This window comes from Lissotriton vulgaris, chromosome 2_1, assembly GCF_964263255.1.
Source record: "Lissotriton vulgaris chromosome 2_1, aLisVul1.2, whole genome shotgun sequence".
Taxonomy (NCBI): domain Eukaryota; kingdom Metazoa; phylum Chordata; class Amphibia; order Caudata; family Salamandridae; genus Lissotriton; species Lissotriton vulgaris.
Genome location: NC_141687.1, coordinates 204,901,073 through 204,922,784, shown reverse-complemented (window position 1 = coordinate 204,922,784; position 21,712 = coordinate 204,901,073). Strand labels below are relative to the sequence as shown.

The 21,712-nt window shown below is 47.4% G+C and overlaps 1 protein-coding gene across 9 annotated transcripts in view; it reads left to right on the top strand.

Annotated features, from left to right (window-relative positions):
* Positions 1-21,712, top strand: part of LOC147729834 (complement factor B-like) — an 877,333-nt gene that overhangs the window by 375,685 nt on the left and 479,936 nt on the right. For 7 of the 9 annotated variants that reach the window (XM_086954737.1, XM_086954730.1, XM_086954736.1 and 4 more), the window contains one exon: positions 13,765-13,842. The exons of the other annotated variants lie outside the window; for them this stretch is intronic. In XM_086954737.1, coding sequence (XP_086810863.1) covers positions 13,765-13,842 — 78 coding nt within the window. The remainder of the gene's footprint in view (positions 1-13,764; positions 13,843-21,712) is intronic. 9 annotated transcript variants of the gene reach the window in all.

Below are 21,712 nucleotides of genomic sequence, written 5' to 3'. Positions count from 1 at the left end.
AAAATATCTACATTCATATATACATTTAGCTAACGTACTCAACTGGTGCTTCTAACTACGCCTACCCCAGTGTACCTGACCTAAGCCTAATACTTGGGAGGGAGTAAGTAAGTAGCAGTTTAAGTTAAGTTGGTTTTGCCAAGGTTTGCTTCAAGAATTCTCTCTAAGGGTTTAGTCAACACCATACCTCTGGAATAAAATGTTGGAGGTCTTATATCTCCTTCCAGGACTCGATATCCCAGTCACTCGCAAGAGTAGGCTGGAAACGCCGGAGCTGGATTTTCTCTGCAGGAGAAAAGACAGTGTCTCTCTCAGCGCGTCAAGGAGGAGGAGGGGAAGCGTCCGTGGGCTGCTTGCATCTGCTGGGCTCTGCAAGGGACAGCTGTTCTTCTCCTGTATTCACCACACCATCGCTATCATCGATGTCGCGCTTGCTTAAGGCAACGTTGGTAATATTTATACCCGAAAGGTGCCTTGTTTGATGTAAGTTTTTGGACATAAGACGTCAATAAAGATGTCACTAGGAAGTGATCGTCCTTTCAGTGCTCATTAGAGTTCTATTATTAATCAAAACATAGCAAGCGGGGTTTTCCCAGGTTGCTGGGTTTTATCTTGTTGAAGAACTCGGAGTGTAATCTAGGAATCTAAGATACTGGCTTCTGCTGTGTCATCTACTGTAATGAGCTGCAGAGGCGAGTTTCAGAAATGTGGCTGAAATATGGCTCTGATCGTGTATGCCATTATAGGGGTATGAATGGATTATAGCCGTATAGGGGCATAAGGTCACAGTATTGATCAGGGTCCTAGATTAGAACACGGCAAAGAGATTGGCGGGAAGGGGAAGAGACATTACTGCAACATTACACCATCGAGAAGATTTTAATGCGCTTCCAGAATCTCTCCAACACCAGGGGGGATCATAATTATAACCGGGCGGGGGTAGCTTCGGATGATCCTGATGTTCGGTAAATCAGAATGAGTCTATCCCAACAGAAAGAAGGCAATCCATTAGCGGATTCCATGCTAGGCTGAGAGAACGTATGAGTGCATGCACAGAAGACAATGCCAATAAGTGAGCAAGATCATAACTCATTCAAGGGTGAAGATCCGCAGTCCTGAACAGGCAGATACTCAGGGAGCCCAAAATGATGCTGGACACTATGCTCCCACTAACCAGGTCATATGAGCACTTAAACACACATGAAGATCAGATGGTATCAGTGTTCATCCAGACTGAGATAAGAGAAGAGCAAAGGGAGCAATGCTCTATAAAGGTTGAAACAGATGAGCAGTCAGAGAGGAGCAGGACCCATAACGCCCTGTCAGGCCACACAGAGATTGCTGTCAGAGATTGCTGACAGAGAGGAAGACCTTTGGGTAGTGTGGGTTGATGTCACATCCTGCATCTGGATGTCCCAGGCAGTGCTAGACTTTACGAGTGCTTGCAGAGAAGGACTTTGACCAAGTAACTTCATGTTCAGAGCAACACCAACTGCTCACTGCGTACAAACGAAGGTATTGTTCTCCTAGAGTCCTACCTCTGTGATAAGGGAACTGGGCCATTCCGCACCTCCGTTGGCTTGACACCAACAGTATTTACTCACTGTTTGGTCCACTAGAGTGTCCTTGAGTGAGAACAATACATTTTCCCTTTATATGCCCAATCTTGGAGAATCAACTGCCTTTGAACACGTATTCCCAAAGTGTAGAAAATCTTCAGCGCCTTCAGTTTGCTGGACTCTTTTAAGACCGACAGTGGACCTCCCTTCCAAAGGTTGCACTTCCTGAGTACCTCAGCACATTAGGCGTTCTACACTGGAAAAGCATCTCACATTGGCCACATGCTTGAATAAGACAATTAGGATATGTGTGGAACAAAATGCCAATATCAAATGGCCATCCGCTACTTCACCTGAAAATGCCCACAGCTTTGTAACACAGGGACCATGTGGCTCAGTCGACCACCTGCCGACACCAACCATAGTGAACAGCAGAATCTGTAAATTCCGATCTGAGCATACTGTCCGCACTATGTAGTCAATGCTTATTGGGGTTTGTAGTTTTAGTGTTCCATTAGGGAATGTTTCATAGTGGTTCTAGGAATGGTATGATTCTAAAATGGGCTAAATGTTGTGAAATGAAGAGGAAATGCTGTTGTAAGCTGACCTCCATCCTGTGTGCTGCAAGGCAGCATGACTCTGTACTCCTTAGGAATAAGCATACCTGTTCCTTCAGCCCATCATCACACTCTTGTTTGGGATCAGACACTACAGTGATGCAAAAGAGCAAGTTAATAAGGGCAGTGAATAGGGTGGAAAGCACTGTACACATTAATTTCCAGGTGGCTACTGCAGAACAAGTCAGAAACTGCCATTCAGGAGGAATGTTTAAGATGCTGTTTTTTTATTTTTATTTTTTAAACATATTTTATTGCCATTTCTGTATTAGCGGTACATCTTCAATTCATTTCAATTTCTAGTCTTTCAGCCAGATTCATGAAGTCGAAATCGGCTCGCAAAGGGCCAGATTCTGAGAATCTGGCCCTTTGCGAGCGCTATTTTGGCATTTGGGATTCATCATCCCAAATGCAAAAATCGCAATTCTAAAAATAGCTAAATTGCGAATAATTGCATTTAAGGTATCTCAATTTGAGATTCCTTAAATGCAATTCATGAACCATTTTAAAATTGCGAATTCGTAATCTGGGGCCGCTATTTACCGCGAAGTGCTGTGTAACTACGTGGTAAATAGCGAAAACTTAGAAAAATGCACTTCAGTGCATTTTTCTAAGTTGTATGTTACACACACACATGTCCTTTAGACATGTGTGTGCGCAACACCTGTGTAAATTACCATTTCAGGGGTGCTACAGGGTGTCCATTGGACACCCTGGCACCCTTGAAATCGCATCCTTATTTGCGAATCGCTATTTGCTAATCGCAAATAAGGAATGACTCCCCATTCCTTCCTATGGGCCTTCAGGCCCATAGGAAGGAATGGGGAGTCATTCCTTATTTGCGATTAGCAATTAGCGAATCGCAAATAAGGAAGCTGTAGAAATCGCAATAAATATTGCGATTTCTACATGAATCCCGTTTTGCGAGTCTTTATTAGCGATTCCTTAATAATCCCTATTAAGGACTCGCAAAACATGACAATGATGAATCTGGGGGATAATCATTTCTAGTTAACAGTTCAGAGTATTGGCCCTATCTGCTCAGCTAGTTACTAGTCCATACCTCTTCTTGCCGTGCGACTTCTGCCTTATTATACTGCTCTAGTAGTAGGTGGCTGCCAACTAATACAAAAATCTAACAGTTCCCCCCCAACTGCCCCCCCAGCCCCCGCTGCTGTCGGCTAATCTGCCACTATGTCTCTCGCTGCACATGTGGTCTGGGTCTCACTTTCCATGGGCTCAGCCTTAGGCCCAATTCATGCTCCCCTTCAGATCTGTGGATGTTAGGGTGCTATTGTTCACGCATGGCACCCACTCCCTCCTCTCCCGCTCCTGGCTATTAGGGCTGGCCAGTCGAGACCCGGCCTGAGGTGTGCTGGGAGTAGGCTCCTGGTCTACATTCTTCAGATTGTCTACTAATGCCCCCCAAGCCTGCGCTCTCTCCAGTCTACCTATGCCTCGTTGTGCATTCCGAAGCAGTATTCTATGTTCGCAGACCGCCCATTTATCCAGTTCCCGCATCCAGTTGACCACCCTCGGACGCGCAGGGGCCTTCCATTTGTTTGTTATTTCTTGTTTTGCTAAAATATATGCTAGATCTTGAAACCTTGCCGTAACCTTGGTCTTAGCGGAGTGGGGGAACAGGTTGAGCAGCACATGCCTTGGGGTGCATGGGATCTCCTTCTCTGTGACGCACGCTGTCTCCCTAACCACGTCTTGCCAGTACTCTTCTAGCTGTGGGCAGCTCCACATCATGTGAATGTAACTAGCTCCTGTCTCCTGACAGCGAGGGCAACTTGCGTCCTCACGATGGAAATAGCGATTAATTCTGTCAGGTGTAATGTATGCTCTATGTAGGGTGTAAAAACAAATTATTTGGAATCGTGCATTACGGGACCTTGGTGGCTCGGAGGAGCGCATTTTTCCAATCCTTGTCTCCAAGGTCCACCTCCCATTTGTCCTTCAGTCCCTCCAACGGTCCCGTGGAGTCCCGCCGATTGGCTCGATAGAGGCACGATACCACCTTAATGACGCCTCCCGCTAGGCTTATGTATTCACATGTGGTGTGCATGAGTGTTTCGTTTGTCCCCTGTCCCCAGTGCCTGCGCATGGCCCCAGTAACTGCCCCATATAGTAAAAAGTGTCCCTGCGGAATGTCCCAGTTTGCCTGGAAGTTCGCGAACGTAAGCAGTTCCCCATCACCATATAGGTCCCCAATTTTATTGACTCCCGCTTGTGCCCATTCCCCCAATCCTCTCCATTGGCCCCCATGTGGGAGCACCTCTAGTAACGCCACCCACATCTCTGGGGAGTAAGGACGCTTGGTCTTGTTCTTGTGAAGACACCTGGCCCAGCAATTCCTTATCACTTTATGCTCTGAAGAGCCTATCTGTTGCTGCTTAATGGTGCCCATTAATGTGCTCATGACATCCTCCCTATTCGGAGTGAAGGGGGGCTTCCTCCCATCTGGATCTAGACTACCCGCCACCCATTACATAAAGCATTGGAGTTGTCCTGCCAGGTAATAATTCTCCATATCCGGCACCGCCAATCCTCCCTCCACCTGTGCCCTTCTCAACGTAGCTAAGGCCACTCTGTGTCTGCTGGGCCCCCATATAAAAGTTGCAATAAGGGAGTAGAGCGAGCGAAACAACGCACTGGGTATCCACACCGCCAGGGTGGTGAAGAAATACAGCAATCGGGGCAGGGCTATCATTCTCAGTAGGGAAATTCGCCCCGCTACTGATAGGGGCAGCATTCCCCCGAAAGCCATACAACCTTTTAGTGACTGCAGAGCCCCCCCTATATTCCCCTCCTGAACATCAGAGAGGTCATGGTATACTTTCACCCCTAGGTATTTAAAACAACGCAGCACCCACTGTAGGTCTCCCAAGCCCATGGGAGGCGGAGTATCTCATTTCGCCGGAAAGAGTTGTGACTTCTGCCAGTTAACACGTAATCCAGAGAGTGTTCTGAACTCATCCATCGTGTGCCGCCCGCCCCCTAAGGCCACGCCAGTGTCTTTTAGGAATAACAGGAGATCATCTGCATATAATGCAATGTGGTGTGTCTGCTCAGCTAATCTGATACCCTCATATGGCGTCCCTGAGCGTAGCACGCACGCAAGTGGCTCTATTGCTAGAGCGAATAATAGGGGGTGAGGGGGCACCCCTGTCTAGTGCCCCTCTCTAACTGGTATTGCGTGGAGGAAATGGTGCGGCCCGTGCGGACCCTCGCTACCTGGTCTTTATATAATATTTTAACCCACTGGACAAACCCCTGCCCCAGCCCCATACGTGTGAGCACCGCTTATAGAAAGTCCCATTCTAGACTATTGAATGCTTTCTCAATACCGATAGCAAAAATCGTCCCCTCCGGAGCTTCCTCCGTGCACCGGTGTAGCACTGCGAAGAGATGCCTGATGTTAAGGGTTATATTTCTGCCAGGGATGAATCTTGCTTGGTCCTCGTGGACCAAGGAGGTCATAAGTGGTAGCAGTCTGGTGGCTAATATCTTACTTAGGATTTTAAAATCTAAATTTAGCATCGACAGCGGTCGGTATGCTGTGCACTCTGTTGGGATCTTGTCGGGCTTGAGCAGGGGACTTATTACCGCCTCCCGCGTTGTCTGTGGTAAACTCCCGCCTTCCCATGTTTCTGCGTATAGTTCCACCAATCTGGGCACTAGCTCTGTAAGATATGTGGCATAGAATTCCTGGGGCAGGCCGTTGGTTCCAGGGGTTTTCCCTCGTGCCATAGCTTTGACCGTCCCCCTGATCCCCATTTCTGTTATGGCAGCTCCCAGTGCCTCTGCCTCCCCCGCCTCTTTGGTGTGAAGTAGTCTGTAATTGTTTCCATTTCACGGTTGCCAGTGCTTTCATTCATTTGGGCATAGTATTCACGAAAACGGTTATTAATCTCTACTTGTCTATGTAAGGGTCGTCCTACCTCATCATGAATTGTCAATATATTATTGCCCCGCTTGGACGGGTTGGCAAGCCATGCCAACTGTCTCACTGCTTTGTCTCGCTCAGCATGCGTCCTATCCATGTACTTCTGGTAGTCAAAGCAGCATAGACGCTCTTCCTGCACCGCTACTTCTTCCTTGGCCTCCAGTAGTTCCCGCCACAATTTCGGGTGTTCCGGCTGTCTACGCTCCAAGTCCTTGAGTGCCCCCTCTGCTCTCTTTATGTCCACTGTTAGCATCCTACGAACCCCAATAGAAGTTGCCATACACCGTCCTCTGACTACGGCCTTAAAGGCCTCTCATTCCATGACTCTAGAGTTTGTGGAGGCCGCATTGTCAGCGAAATATTATATGATATGTTCCCTTGTCTCATGTTGGAATACCTGGTCCTCCAGGGACTCTGGCTTGAGGAGCCATGTTGGGATGGGCTGCTATAGTGTTCCTCCTTTGAACCTAATCATTAGTGGGCTATAGTCCGAGACCATTCTGGTCAGGTACTCCGCACCCCAAGTTGTGTATATAGGTCCGGTGTACTTAAAAAAGTGTTTAGGCGTACATGCAAATCGTGAGTATGGGATAGGTGCGAGTAGTCCCTGTCAGTCGGGTGCGTGCTGCGCCATACATCCACTAGCCCCCAGTGAGTTTGCCAGTCTCAGAAGGATCGAGCCACTGTATGCACAGGAGAGTCTCGAAGTGGCGGGTTCGATCTATCAATTTCGAGGTCTGCTGTACAATTGAAATCTCCCCCTATTAAAACCGTTCCAGTCATGTACGGTGCCAGGATACCCGACAGCTGCTCTAGAAATCGAATATGATCCACATTTGGGCCATACACGTTTACCAGGGTGATATCCTGCCCATTAAGTTTTCCAGATACAAGCATCAAGGATCAATTTTAGGCTCAGTAGGTTGGAAGGCGACCCCCGCCCGCACCCAGATCATTCCTCCTCGGGCAAATTCTGAATATGATGTGTACAATGCTTTTCCTCTCCAGCGCCTGCACAGTGCTGCCCCCTCTGTGTCCAATGTGTGGGTCTCTTGGAGCATCGCTATGTGCACTCCTCGCCCATTCAACTGAGAGAATATTTTATACCTTTTGCTCATGGAGTGCATGCCCCTAACATTCCATGACATTATATTATATGTGGCCCACGTCGGCTGCATGAGTGCTTGTGTTCCGCCCCGTCCTTCCCGACACCCAGATCCACTATGTGTGCCTCGTAGAAATCCCATGCGGTATGTCATTCCATAGCCCTTACCCCCGTCGACAGCAGCGCCCCCCCCCTGTTAATAAGAAAACTAAATAAACATCCCAACTCCCTCCCCCCAGGACAAGTGAGAACCTCTCCCCTATCCAAACCTAGCAAACTAGTGCCTTATCAGTCGTAGTCCAAAGTTCGGAAGTGGTGGCTAGGCCAATGTCCGCCTGGAGGACTGCCGTCCTCTTCGCCCCCGGACCCTCACCAGCAGAAATGCCGCAGGTAATTATCTCGGGACCCTCCTACCAATGTATAGGGCTATACAGACAGCATGCCCTCCTTCCCCTCAACATAGCCCTGTCAATACTTGCTTGCATGCCCCGCTTCACATCAAGTCGTCCGCCGATCTGGGGGTGACATGCGGCAGGGTCTGGCTAGCATCCCCCACCGAGCTTGAGCTAGTTTCAGAGTCTGAGTCCCTCTGATCTTCCCCGGAGTGCAATAGCGGATCCCGGGTATCCGCCGCACTCAGCGATACCACCCCTGCAATTGCACTGGCTCTGGCCCGGTTCGCCTCTTTCGTCGTCGGGTGGTTCTTTGAGGATGTCCCTCTATCCGGAGAGCGCGTCTGGCTCTTTTCAGCTGGGTTTTTACCCTTATTCTGCGGTCCACGGGGGTCCTGCTCCTCAATCCAGTCCCAGGCCTCCTGCGGGTGGTGAAGAACAAAGTGCCCCAAGGGCGCACTATGCGAAGCTTAGCTGGGAAAACCATAGAGTAGGACGCCCCCATCAAGCCCAGTTTCCTTTTGGCCGCGGTGAAGGATGCTCTTTGCTGTTGCACCTCCCGAGAAAAACCTGGGAAGATCCGCACAATACTGTTGTCCACCTTAAGGAGCCCTTTGAGGCGCGCCTGACCCAGCACATGGTCTCTGTCCTTGTAGAATAGGAGGCGGGCCACCACCGGTCTCGGCGGCCTGCCAGGTTGCCGGCTCGGGCCGGAACTCTGTGTGTTCTTTCCAAGGCAAAAAATGCTGACAACCCCTCCTCTGCTACTGCTGTGCGCAGCCAGAGTTTGAGGTATGTCACCATGTCGTTCCCTTCAACTTTTTTGGGAAGGCCCGTGACCCTGATGTTGTTGCGGCGAACCCTGTTTTCCGCATCCTCAGCGCCCTGTTCTAGGATCAGGACTCTCTTTTCTATGTCCGTTACTTTGCGTGTCGTCACAGCTACCGGTGACTTCAGGCCTTCTACCTCTCCTTCCGTGACCGTCACCCGCTTCGCAACTTCCTATGGTCAGCCCGTAGAAGGCCCAGGTCTTCCCGGATTGTGTCTATCTTTGTCTCCACTGCCATACTCGATCTCTCTATGGCCTGCAAGATATCATGGAGTGAGAGCTCCTCCTGGGTTGCAGCCCCTTCCTTCCTGGACCCTGTGCGTGCACTGGAGTTCCCATTCTCCTCGCTGGGCCCATCCTGCTGCTCTCTTGGTGGTCTGCCTCATGTTTCCTTTGATGTTGGCACTCACCGTCCCAATGCGTCGAACGACCTGTGGGACCAGTCGCTGCCCTGTTCAATACCCCTATAGAGGGAGCGAAAGCCAGCTCACCGCTCAGCCCTGGCTTGCTGTATTATATTTGTTTGTTAGGCCCTCTGCCTGAAGGCTCCTTATCCACTGCACTGGCCATCCCGAACCTAACCTCCACCTCTGCGCCTGCTGCCTTTAGGTCCTTCACCGCCAGGCCGTGCCTCTCTCACTCTAACCTTGGGTTTCCAGCCGCTACCTCCATTCCACTACTGGTTCAGTGGGTCCCTGATCAGCTGCCCTATCTGAATCCCTATCTCTGCCCCAGACTCTCTGATGTTCGTTGAGGCAGCGCTACTACCTGTGGGGACGTATTGCGAATCTCCCCGCCTGCCTGGCGCATCTTCTGCCCTCCGCGCTGACCTTCGTGCACCCTAGTTCGCCTCAACACCTGAGACCCCCTCAGGGGGTCTAACCGCTCCCTCCGTGTGTCCTGCTTTATCCGCTGCTGGGGCCTGTAGCTTCACCTCTGCACCACTGTCTCCACTTTGCCGACCCTACGCTGCCGCCATTCCACCGCACTGCCCCGCGGGTCGTCGCTTGTTTCTGGCCGCACCGGCCACGTTGGAGATCAGAGTCTCTGCGCGGCCTCCGTCCTCTGGGCCCCCTGTATGGCCAGAAGGCCGGCCGCCTCAATCGGGTGCAGTTACGCGCCAAGTCCCGGGCCTGCTTTATTTTCTCGCCGCGCCACCTCCATACTTGTTTTAGTCCCGGCCCCTGCCTCCACCGGTGTCACTCTTCTTTTGGTTGAGGCGGCAATGCAAGGCGGCCAATAGTCAGCCACACAGCTCCGTCTGCACCGCTTCTATCCAGGAGCCGTTATTGCCGCGCGGCCGCCATTTCATGCAGTCCGCAGCCTCGCCCAACTCCGGAGACCTCCCCAGAGGCTCCAGTCGCTCCGTCCCTGTGCCCTGCTGTTATCCTCAGCTGGGCCTGTACCTTCACCTCCGCAGCGCTGTCTCCACTCTGCCTGCCCTACGCGGCCGCCATTCTTCCTCACTGCCCCGCCACCATGGGAGAGGGGCCCTGGTCATCGCGTGTCTCAGGTCGCACCGGCCGCGTTGGGGCTCCAAGTCCCTGCGTCGGCCTCCGTTCTCTGGACTCCCTGTATGGCCTCCTCTCTCGTGTGTAGGTACAGGCCAGGTCCAGGGGTCTGCTGTATTTTCTCCCCGCGCCACCTCCTTACCAGCGTTAGTCCCGGCCCCCACCTCCGCCGGTGCCACTCTTCTTGTATCAGAGGCGGCAGTGCAAGGCGATCCTCAATCATGCACACAGCTCCGTCTGCTCCGCTTCTCACCAGGAGTCGTTAATGCCGAGCGGCTGCCATTTTGTGCAGCCTGCGGCCTCACCAGTCCGTCAGCTCTATGGCTCCGGGGGAGGGCTATCAAACTCCTGCGGTGAGTGCCCCTGACGCCTCCTTGGTTCCGACACCCCCAGGGCCGGTCACCTTGCTCGGGCTCCTCTATAGCAGGCAGGATGGTGCCAGAGAGGGCATCACCGGCGGGAGCTGTCTCCATCGGCGTCAGGCCACGCCCCCCTTCAAGATGCTGTTTGTGAGTAAGCTCTTGACTGTTATGGGCATAAATGGCACCATGATCATCGCCACACAAGGGTTTTGCTGAGTAACACATAATGTATACTGGTTCAAAAAGTATCACAGGATTCCTGTCCCAGCCAACACTCAGCAGAGTTGCTTAATCAAACTGGAAGAGGTGGAGTGGGACAAGAGGACAATCCAAACATCAACAAATTCAAAAACAACAATCGATGGACAGAATGCAGAACAAAGCCATACATTCACTCCAGTACAGAGATCTGGGGCGACATGCATCATTGTAAGGTTTTGCGATTCCTTATTTGCGATTTTTAGGGAATCGCAAGTAAGGAATCGCAAAATGGGATGCATCAATTAATTCGCATAATTTTTGCGATTCGGTGAAAATCGCAATTTTTACCGAATCGCAAGGATTATGCGAATTCTAAATTGCGATTTCGCAATTCCCATTGATTCCTATGGCCAAAAGGCCCATAGGAATCAATGGGAAGGCATTGACATTTTGCGAATTTCTATTAGCGATTCGCAAAATGTTAATGCATTCCATGGGTGCAGGGGGGGGTCCAAATTACCCCCCCTTCACAACTGAAATGCATTTTTAAGTGCATGTTACACACACACATGTCCTAAGGACATGTGTGTCTGTAACATTACAGTGTTTAAAATGCAATTTTGTGCATTTCAAAACTTTTTCGCAAATTACCACGAGGTTCATCCTTGTGGTAATTTGCACCCCCTCATTGCGAATTCGCAATTTCAAAAGCAATCATACATTGCTTTAAAGGAATCGCAAATTTGCGATTCCTTAAAAGCAATCGCATTTTTGGAATTCGCAAAAAATAGAGATTTTACCAAAAATGTTTGATGCATACAAAAAAGATATTTAGGAATCGCAAACGGCCGAATTTACCGATTCGCACCGTTTGTGACTCCTAAATACCTTGATGCATGTCGCCCCTGGTCCTAAACCCATCGTTTTCTTGCTCACCATACCATTCCAGTTTGAACCCAGCCATATGCAAATAAGTCTTGACCCTGTGCCAAAGGGGACAGTCCAGCCCGAACTGCCAGGCAGGTCCTCCGAGGACTAGAAACAAGCATCCTAGGACCGGGTTCGGGGTTTCACCCCTTTTCAGTCAGGATAGCTTGATGGAGAGCAAGGGACCCACGTTTGTGCATATCAGTCTCATTCGGGGTGAAAGGATAGCTTGACTCCAGTGGCATGGAGAGCCTAGGACCCACGTCTAGGCATATCAGTCCCACTCGGGGTGACATCTGCAAAAACTATTGATGGACAGAATGCAGAACAATGTCATACATTCACCGCAGTGCAGAGATCTGGGCCTAAATCTGTCGTTTTTTTGCTCACCATGCCATTCCAGTTTCAACCCAGCCATATGCAAATCAATCTTGACTCAGTGCCCAATGGGAACAGTCCAGCCCGAACTGCCAGGCCAGGTCCTCCCTGGACTGGAAACAAGCATGCTAGGGCCTGTTTCGGGGTTTCACCCCTCAGCAGCCAGGATAGCTTGACTTCAGTGGCATGGAGAGCACCGGACCCACGTCTGGGCATACCCGTCCGACTCAGGGTGACAAATGGAAAAACAACAATTGATGGACAGAATGCAGAACAATGTCATACATTCACCACAGTGCAGAGATCTGGGCCTAAATTTATTGTTTTTTTGCCCGCCATTCCAGTTTGAACCCAGCCATCTGCAAATAAGTCTTGACCCTGTGACCAATGGGAACAGTCCAGCCCGAACTGTAATCGAGCCATCGTCATTCTCCTAGACAAGCTGTATTTAGGAATTAGGATTTAGTCTATCATTAGGTGTGTATAAGACAGTGGTGCAAACAAGGGTTTTCTTGATTGTCTATTTTCACGTTCTTTGAGCACAACTTCTTTGGTATTCGAGTGTTGGTTGGTATAGTTGAAAATAAATTCCTTTTCTGATGAATAGTCCTTTACATAGCTTCCTCACTTTAGCTCTTTCCAAATCTCAGGCTCGATCCATTCAATTTTCTAGAAGTTTACCATCATTGATGTGAGGAAGTCATGTCGGAGTCAAAGTCAGCCATTGGTAATTAAGCAGCAAAAGTGCAAAGATGTTGGGATCCGGAGTATGGACCCACATTTCTCCTGTCTGTGATGCTAAATACTAAGCATGAGGTGACATCTTGCTATTTGATTCCATAAATGTTAATTGTCTTATTGTGAACCCCTCAGGGATATAATATAAAAATCTAGGGATTAAGAGTTCTGTGAAATTCCTAGATGGATACTTGCTTGGTCCTAGCCGCTGGCATCCCTATAGAGACCACCATTTGGTGTTATATTTTAATCCGTCTGTGCGACCATATATGTCTACACACAGGGGTATTTGTGGTAGGTCAGATATTTAGGTAAGGCACTTGTATTCCAATGCAAGATTTAAAAGCCTATGTTTAGGCATAAAGGTGAGAGATCCCCCCATTGATAAAGAATGTTGCAGTTCGCTGAAAACACTGATGTCAAGACTTTATTTATGACTGTTATCTGATTGCTAAAGAATACAGTCTCCGAAGATGCAGTTTAGAATTTTGGGTCAGAAGATGGAGGTTGAATATAAGAAATAACTTGGATGAGATAGCATGTGGGCAAGATTCTGGCACCCTTCAGATTGCCTGCAGAAGGGATGCATGTGAAGGACCATGATTACTGTCTGGATCCTGATTCTGAAAGGAGATTGTTGAACTGAACAGAAATTGTGTATTTTGCGTTTGGCCAAATAAAGGATAACTTCATTATTCATGATTTTTTCTTGATTTCTGGATTGGGTTACAACAAGTATTTTCTCTATTGTGGTCTTGTTACTGCTGGTGGTAGGTATTTTAGATATGTCCAGACAGCCAGCCTTCCATGATATGCATATGTGGGAAGCGGCACAAATACAGATAAAGGGTTGTTTTTTCTTGAGAAAAAATTGAAATGTGATGCCCAATCAATTCTGCCTTGCATCATGAGCTATAATCACAAGTAGTCACTTGGTAAATGGGTAATAACATACAGAATTTGGTAAGTAAAAAAAAACAAATTCAACATAAGAGGCATTTCCCCAGGAATATCAGCAGGCTTGAGCTGCCAATACTTACCTCTAGAAAATGAAGTGCAAAACTCATAATACCAGTATGTTCAATAACAAAAAGTTCTGCAAATGTAGGAATTTCTCCCCTAACTTATTATTAGGGCTTAAAAGAATTTTAGACGTGTAGCATCTAATGAACTTCTTTTGTTCTTTTCTGCAGGAGACTATAGTGGAGGAAAGCCCTCAACTGTCATAGAGAGACTCGCTAAGCATGCCAAAACAATGGAAGCTAATCTAGGTGAGGTAATGTCTTGCTAGACTGCTTTTTATCTTCAAAGTTGTTTTCTACATCCATGACCTTCTTTAATTGGACATCTGTGGTTATACTGTTAACAATACCCGCCTCTGATGGATCCTCATGAGGCTGATATTGCAGAGCTACACGCAGCATGAAGGATATACGCTTCATACGCAGGATAGAGTGCGACGCAGAGGAGGTGGATTGGCAATCCTCTTTAAGGCCACACTCTCCTGTACTGTGAAGTCTCTATCGGTTCCTTCGGATCCCTTTGAGGCTTTATATTTCTGTATTGTCTGTTCCTCTTCGATCTCCTTCACTGGAATTTTTGTATATAGACCTCCAGGACCGAGAACCAACTTTTGCCCTGAGCTCTTTAGAATCTTGGAGCCTTACTTTGGGAGATCTCACTTCACCATTCTTGGTGATTTGCATTTTCATTTAGATGACCTGGAAGCTAAAGACACATCTACTCTGGTTAATGCATTGGAAGCTTGTGACTTCGTCCAAATGGTACATTGCCCGACTCATAGGGCCGGTCATACGGACGGGGTGTTTTCCAATGATTTGAGACTAACAGTTGGCGTGCCTCTGCCGCTGGTATGGTCAGATCATCTAGCAGTACCTCTGGACTTAGAATCTCCCCGTATCGAGGTTAATTCTGCTGCCACTAATAAATGTCTTACAAGAAGCTTCGGAAATTTCTCCAACGAGGCTCTGGCTCCCTATATCCAAACCACAAGTATTTCATCCCAGAGGGCGGTGGATGAGGCGGCACAGGAACTTGCCGACTCTATCACTAAAGCAGCTGATGAGTTAGCCCCTACCTCACTCAGATATGTGGCACGACAGAAACCTACAGCCCCCTGGTTTTCGGAATCATTAAGGCTCCTCAGACAAAAATGTAGAAGGAAGGAAAGAGGCTGGCTCAAATCTTGGGATCCTACAGAACGGGAGGTATACAGGCGTCTGCTGCGAGAATATAAAAGCAGAGTTATCAAGGAGAAACAGGAATATTTCACCAACCTGACTAGTTCTCTTACTTCATCCAAAGAGCTCTTTAAGATCCTGGACTCCCTCTGCTCTCTTCAGGCACCTGACCCCGTGGTAGGCTCACAGGAGTTATGCAACAATATCTCGGACTTCTTCTATAAAAAAATAGATGATATCTATTTTGCTCTACAATCCCAGAGGAATATCCTGAATGACAATGCTTCCTCTGCAATTAAGCATCTTGGATCTTGGACTGGTGATCCTACCCGAACCCTTACCCACTTCCCAGCGCTCTCCTTGGATGGTCTTAATCGACTGCTCGATAGAACTAAATCAGCCTCTCCTTTGGACCCTGTACCTTTGAAAGTACTAAAGGAATGTAGGGACATCATTTTACCCCCCTTGCTGGAAATAATGAATGGAGCTATGGAACAGGGCACCTTTCCTACGTTATGGAAGAAGGCGATAGTGAAGCCTCTTCTTAAAAAGCCCACTTTGGACCCTGGTCTCCTTAAGAATTTCAGACCAATATCCCTTCTGCCGGCTCCTGCTAAGATGTTGGAAGCTCATTTGAACTTTCACTTATCCAACTTCCTGGACTCTTCTGGGTTTAGCCTTTACAGGTTGTGCAGAATGCCGCGGCGCGATTTGGGTTGGCCCTGCCATGGCTTGCATCTGCTACTATGGCAAGGAAGAGCCTCCATTGGCTCCCTATTACTTCTAGAGTGTCCTTTAAACTCCTCTGCCTTACTTACAGTGCCCTCATGGCAGGCCCTTCCGATGCTCTTGGGTCTCTGCTCACCCGGTATGTCCCTAGCAGATGTCTACGCTCTCTAGAGCTGAACCAACTGGTAGTTCCTCATTCTAGGAAGGTTAGATGGGGGAGTAGGGCTTTTTCCATCCTGGCACCCTAATTATGGAACACACTTCCTTTGGAGATCAAATCTCAGCCCTCATTGGATCTCTTTAGGAAAGCCCTTAAAACTTGGTGTTTCATTAAGGCCTACCAGTAAGCTCCTGTCACTTGGTGGATTCAGCTAGATATTGAGCTAGGCGCCTTGATGCCCACTGGGCTAAGTTGCGCGGTCATAAATCACACTTCATTCATTCATTCATTCAGCAGCCCACCATTCTCCCCAATATATAGACCTTTATTGTAAAAGTCCATCTGATAAGATTTACTTGTTTAGTTTATACTGCAGAATTTACAGTGTTTTGTGATAAGGCTTCAATATTTGCAGACATCTCATTTACTGGCAATTTCCTTAAACTGCTAGTATTATTTTTTAATAACAGATTTTCTGATTTTATTGAGTTGATGCAGAAAAGCATGGCTGTATCAACTGAAAAGTGCACATAGGATAATAAAGTAACTAGACCCGAAAACATGAACAGAAAACCTGCACTGTTGACCCATCCAACCCCAAACACATGGCACCACCAACATTTGGTCTGGTACTTATTCACTGCACCACCGGATAGCACTTGTGCTTGTCCACAAGACCCTCACACCATTTCCCGAGACGTGCATGGTGGGCGGGGTTTGTCCCCTCAGTTTATAGGGACTACCTATTGCTGTAGGTTTTTCAACCTTGAATTTTAAAAGGCTTTTGACCCATTTTAGTGCTATCGTTTGAATCTCTTTGTTTGGCTTCATGGCTCAACCGGTTGCGATTCTGGCTCATTGAAGCGGTTACTCAACATTTGTTACAGCATGGGGTCTCCCATGTGGGGTCTCCGGTTGTTTTTGTCGTTGAGGTAGATCCTCCGTACCGTTTCGTTGTTTTTTACTCCTGGGTTACATTTCCCGCTGTGGAGAAGAACGCTAATTCTTTTCATGCCTATACTGTTGCCACTGTTCCGGCATCTTATCACCCAAATGTAGTTGTTGAAGTTCTTCTTACGGCCTCGGAGCACCAGATTTGGTTTAATGGTGCCCTACCCCATCCTATTGCTACTGTTCGAATGGGCCCCTGAAGTATTGACGGGCCACTTGGCCTGTATAGGCTGGTTTTACACCGTACCAAAATTATCTTAAAGCCTATTTGGCAGAAGTTCGTTTGTTGTATGCTCAGGTGGTTCTCCCTTATTGATGCCTGATCCAATTTGTTGCTCGTGCCTTTCTCGTGGCTCTGCCTGGGGCTGCGCCACTAGTGCAGGGTGGTCACGGTGGGGGTCTTGTTATCAGCCTCATTATTATTAATTCAGTGATGGGCAAACGTGCTCAGAACTGTGAGGACTTTCCGTTTTGGATTGCTCAGAAAATGTTATCAGCCTGACGCAGTTTTCCCTCCCACCTGTCCTGTTGAGAAACATAGGATCCTTACTGTATGCTCTCCTAGTGGGCTGACTGCAACACCAGGGGGATGGTGTTTGCTTCAGTGTATACACTTTGTTATGGCACCTCATCTTAGGTACATCCCCCTCTGCATGGGACGACTCTTGGTGGCCGGAAGCCCTTGGAAAAGCACCCATCCCGACAGACCACGCACGGAACCTAGGCGTTATCCTGGATTCTTCACTCTCAATGAACAGACAAGTCAGCGCCGTATCCTCATCCTGCTTCAACATTCTTCGCATGCCCAAAAAAACATTTCGCTGGATCCCCACCGAAACCAGAAAAACAGTCACCCATGCTCTGGTCACGAGCCGACTGGACTACGGAAACACCCTCTACGCAGGTACTACCGCTAAACTCCAGAAGAAACTCCAACGAATCCAAAACGCCTCAGCCAGGATCATATTAGACATCCCGCGTAACGAACACATCTCTGGTCACCTGAAAGACCTCCACTGGCTACCCGTCAATAAGAGGATCACTTTCCGACTGCTAACCCACGCACACAAATCACTCTACGACATCGGACCAGAATGCCTTAACTCACAACTGTCCTTCTACACCCCCCCCCCCGCCAACTACGTTCTTCCAACCAAGCCCTCGCCACTGTACCTCGCATCAACAAGACCACCATGGGAGGCAGATCCTTCTCATACCTGGCAGCTAAAACATGGAACTCTCTCCCCACTTACCTTCGCCTTACCCAGAACCACCTAGCATTCAGAAAGCAACTTAAAACATGGATATTTGACAAGTAATCCTCCTCCCCTCCCTAAGCGCCTTGAGACCCTATGGGTATGTAGTGCGCTATATAAATTCTTTGACTTGACTTGACTTGACTTGTTGAGCGTTCTCCCGAGCATTCTCAAACAAGTACAGAATGAACGTGGGGCAGGTCCTGTCTTAGATTTGGGGATGAAGTTGATTCCAGTAGTCTCCAAAATGATTCTTTCTCATATTAAAGGTGTAGCAGTGTCTTTAATGGTTCGCCAACGCCTATTGACGGTGGCTGACATTGACCAGGAATGTGAGTTGCGATTATTATTGCTTATGTTTATAAGTCCTTGGGTCATGAAAACTTGGGGGTTAGACCTTTCAATCAGGCTCAAGGTAAGCTCCCTCCAGAGAAGGAGGGTCATCCTGTCTTTGCTAAAAGTCATGGGACAAACATAAGCAGAAGCCAAGGTCTTGGGGTGGGTCACCACCCTCTGACGCTTCTGAACGTAGATATGATTTACGTGATCGCTCTAAAATTAGAACTCCTGAGAGGTTCCAGGTTCCTGATCCTTGTTCTCCTCATTCCTTTCAGGAATCACCTGATTAACAATACTACCAAGGAGAGCAGCAAGATCAAAGACAGGGCGAGTTCTCGCAACCCAAACAGGACCCGCAGCGCTCTTTTGACGTGAAAGTTAAAAGAGAGGAACAACCTCCATATAGAGCCCTGTTCCAGAAGAAGAAAGGTGCAGCTTTGACAGGAAAGTATGCCCCAGACAGTATGAACCCTCCTCCTGGACAGGAGTTGGGTGGTGACTCTCCTTGACAGCTCAGTGGAAGTTACCTTAGTACGTCAGACACTCCGCCAGTTACTGGAGGTGAAACAACAGGCGTCTTTGTAACTGTTGGAACCACGGACACCTGTATAGCTCCACCTGGTATACTTTACTATGTAAACATTCAGATTGAAGGTGACATTAGACGCACCATAAATGCAATTTTTTGGGACAATTAGACATTTGATGTGATTAGACCTTCCTTTTCGCAATTCGTCCCTGATGAGGTTAAGCATGTTTATGCTTCGGAGGGGTCTCTTGCCTTGGCTTCATCCTTATACTGCAACCGGGCTGGTTGGGATAAGGACTCTCATTCTCATGTTGTCCAATATGTTCTACACCTCAGCCGTAGTCTCAGTATCCGATTAAGCCTGTGTGTCCCTGTGATGAATAATCCTCTTTTTCCTATCTTGACACCTGATAATTCTTATCCCATAGTTTTGGATTATAGACATTTGAATAGTCATTCTCGTACTTTTGCTGTGCAGAATATCGATAGTACAGCTTTAATCAACAATATTGTGTGTAAAAAGCTAAAAACTACACTTGATATTTCAAATGGATTTTTCAGTCATAAACTGGCTCCTGAGAACAAGGATGTGTCCGGGTTCGGTGCCCTGGGTCCCGGAGGCAATAAGCGAGACTGCCCATGGTGTATAAGAATAGCTTCAGGATTTCTGCGGCAGACATAGTGTCCCTTTTGCATGATATTGATCCTGACGCTTTCTCTTATGTCTATGACATATACCTTAATGATGATGAATTAAATCCCCAACTCACAAGAGTGGATCACATTATTACGCAATTCGCTGCTCTGGGCTACTAATTAATTTTGCAAAATCGCATATTTAGTTTCTAGCTGTTCTTTTTCTTGGTTATGAATTAACTTATGAAGGGTTGTGGCTTAGCTCCCCATTTCTTGGAGAAGTGTGCTCAGTTGCAGTCTCCGCTAGGATTTTTAAATGCTGTCAGACCTTACATTCCTGACTATGCTCAGCGTATCAAACCACTTTATGCCTTGATACATCCATCCTTTTCTACTTCTTCTTGGCTTCCAGAACATACCTCAGTGTTGCATGTTTTAAAGTCGCATTTGCTAGCTATGCAATACTTGCAGACTTGGTTAAATAGTCCCAATTTGGTCATCTGTATTTTGTCTGGTTCAGTCGGCTATTCTGAAAGAATGCTCTCTTGGTCTAGGTAACCACATTTCTGTTGTTTCTCCTGTGTCCGCCTTAGAGGTAGTCACAAAAGCCAATGTTCCTAATTCTAAAGCTCTGCATCCTCGTTGGATTCAATGATCAACGTCTTTGTTGTCGGCTGATGTCAACCTTGTATTTGATCCTTCCTTGTAAGTGCAAGAGTTTCTTCAGTATGCACTTATTCACCCTCTACCTTCTTTAGTACTTCCCCTTGACCAGTACAAATGTATGTTTTATGCTGACGGTTTGTCTCAACCAGCCTTTGTCTCTAAACAAGCTTACTCTGCACTTTGCGCTTGTCTCGTAGGTTTAGTGAACAATGCATTTTTTCACTCTACCTTGGTTCATACCCAGTCCCTTGGGTACTCGACAGCCCAGCTAGTCAAATTGAGGGCTCTCCTTTTAGCTCTTGAATAAGCTGATCCTATATTACCCACATTAGTTGTGTGCGATTCTTTCTATTGTGTACAGTCTTCCAATGACAATTTGTTTTTTTGAAAACAAAATGATTTTCGGGATTTAAAGGTAACACGATAAAGCATAAAATGCTTTGGGTTCGAGTGGCCGCTCTTAAATAACGCTTGTCACTTACACATGTTGTACATACATTGAGCCATCAACATGTGTGAGCGCACGCTGTTGGCAATTCAATGACTGATGAAGCAGCCAAATCTGCAGTAGTCACAGTTAAAGTAGCAACAGTTACACATTCCATGACTTAAAACGATGATGAAATCTTGGCGGCCATTGCCACAACTCGGGATGAAACTCCTTTTTCAAAGGAATTTTCTTCTAAATATACTTATTAGTTAACTACTGACAAAACTCCTTTTGTGTAGATTCCTAGAGTTGGAGATTGTTTGATTCCTAACCATGACTGCAGATGCTCTTTATTATGGCAGCTCATAAAAGTATTGGTTCTGCACACAGGGGAGTGTCCGCCACTGTTTCTCTTTTACAGCTATTGGTGGCATGGTTTATACTAGCAGACTTGCAGGTATGTTCTTTGTTGCAATGTTTGTCAGCAAATTAAGAGTTCTACTGTGTTGCGTCCACCTCAGAAACACCTTTTGATTTCTAATCAGCTGTTTGGCTGCATTTATCTTGATCATTTCAGCCCTCTTATATCCGATAATTCTTTCAAACATATTTTGCTTGCAGTGAATTCTTGCACATGGTTCCTCTGGGCTTGGCCACAGCACTCGGCTGACGCTCACACTGTTAAAAAAGATCTTCATGTCTTTGTCGGGACTAATGTCTGTGGCACTTTCCATTCAGTCCTGATTCCGTCTTTATCTCTATGGCATTCCACGATTCGATGACATAGATGGAAGTGCAGGTGCATTTCTCGTCTACATATAGGTCCAAGGGCAATTCTGTTGTGGATCGGATGAACCATGACTTAAGGAATTCTTTAACAGCAAGGGAATTGTGTACGGTCGATGACTGGTTAACTCATCTTTATGTGGTTCAACTTGCTCTTAATAGCCTCTCAAGAAGATCTCTGGGTAGGCGGACCCCGTAAGAAATGCTCTTTGGCATTAAGATGTTTGTTCCAGACCTTGACGGTCTAGACGTTATGGCAGATGCCATAACCTTTGATGTAGATAACCACTGTGCTGTCTTACAGGGTCTACAAAAGTGTTGTGGCGCACTGGCTAAAACCCATTTGTCTTCAACTCAGCCATCTGATGCAGCCGCTCTGATTCCTGTTTCAGACTGGCTTGCTAAAGTTGGAGATCTGGTTCGAGAAAAGGTGGTGATCAAGAAAGAATTTGGTCCCT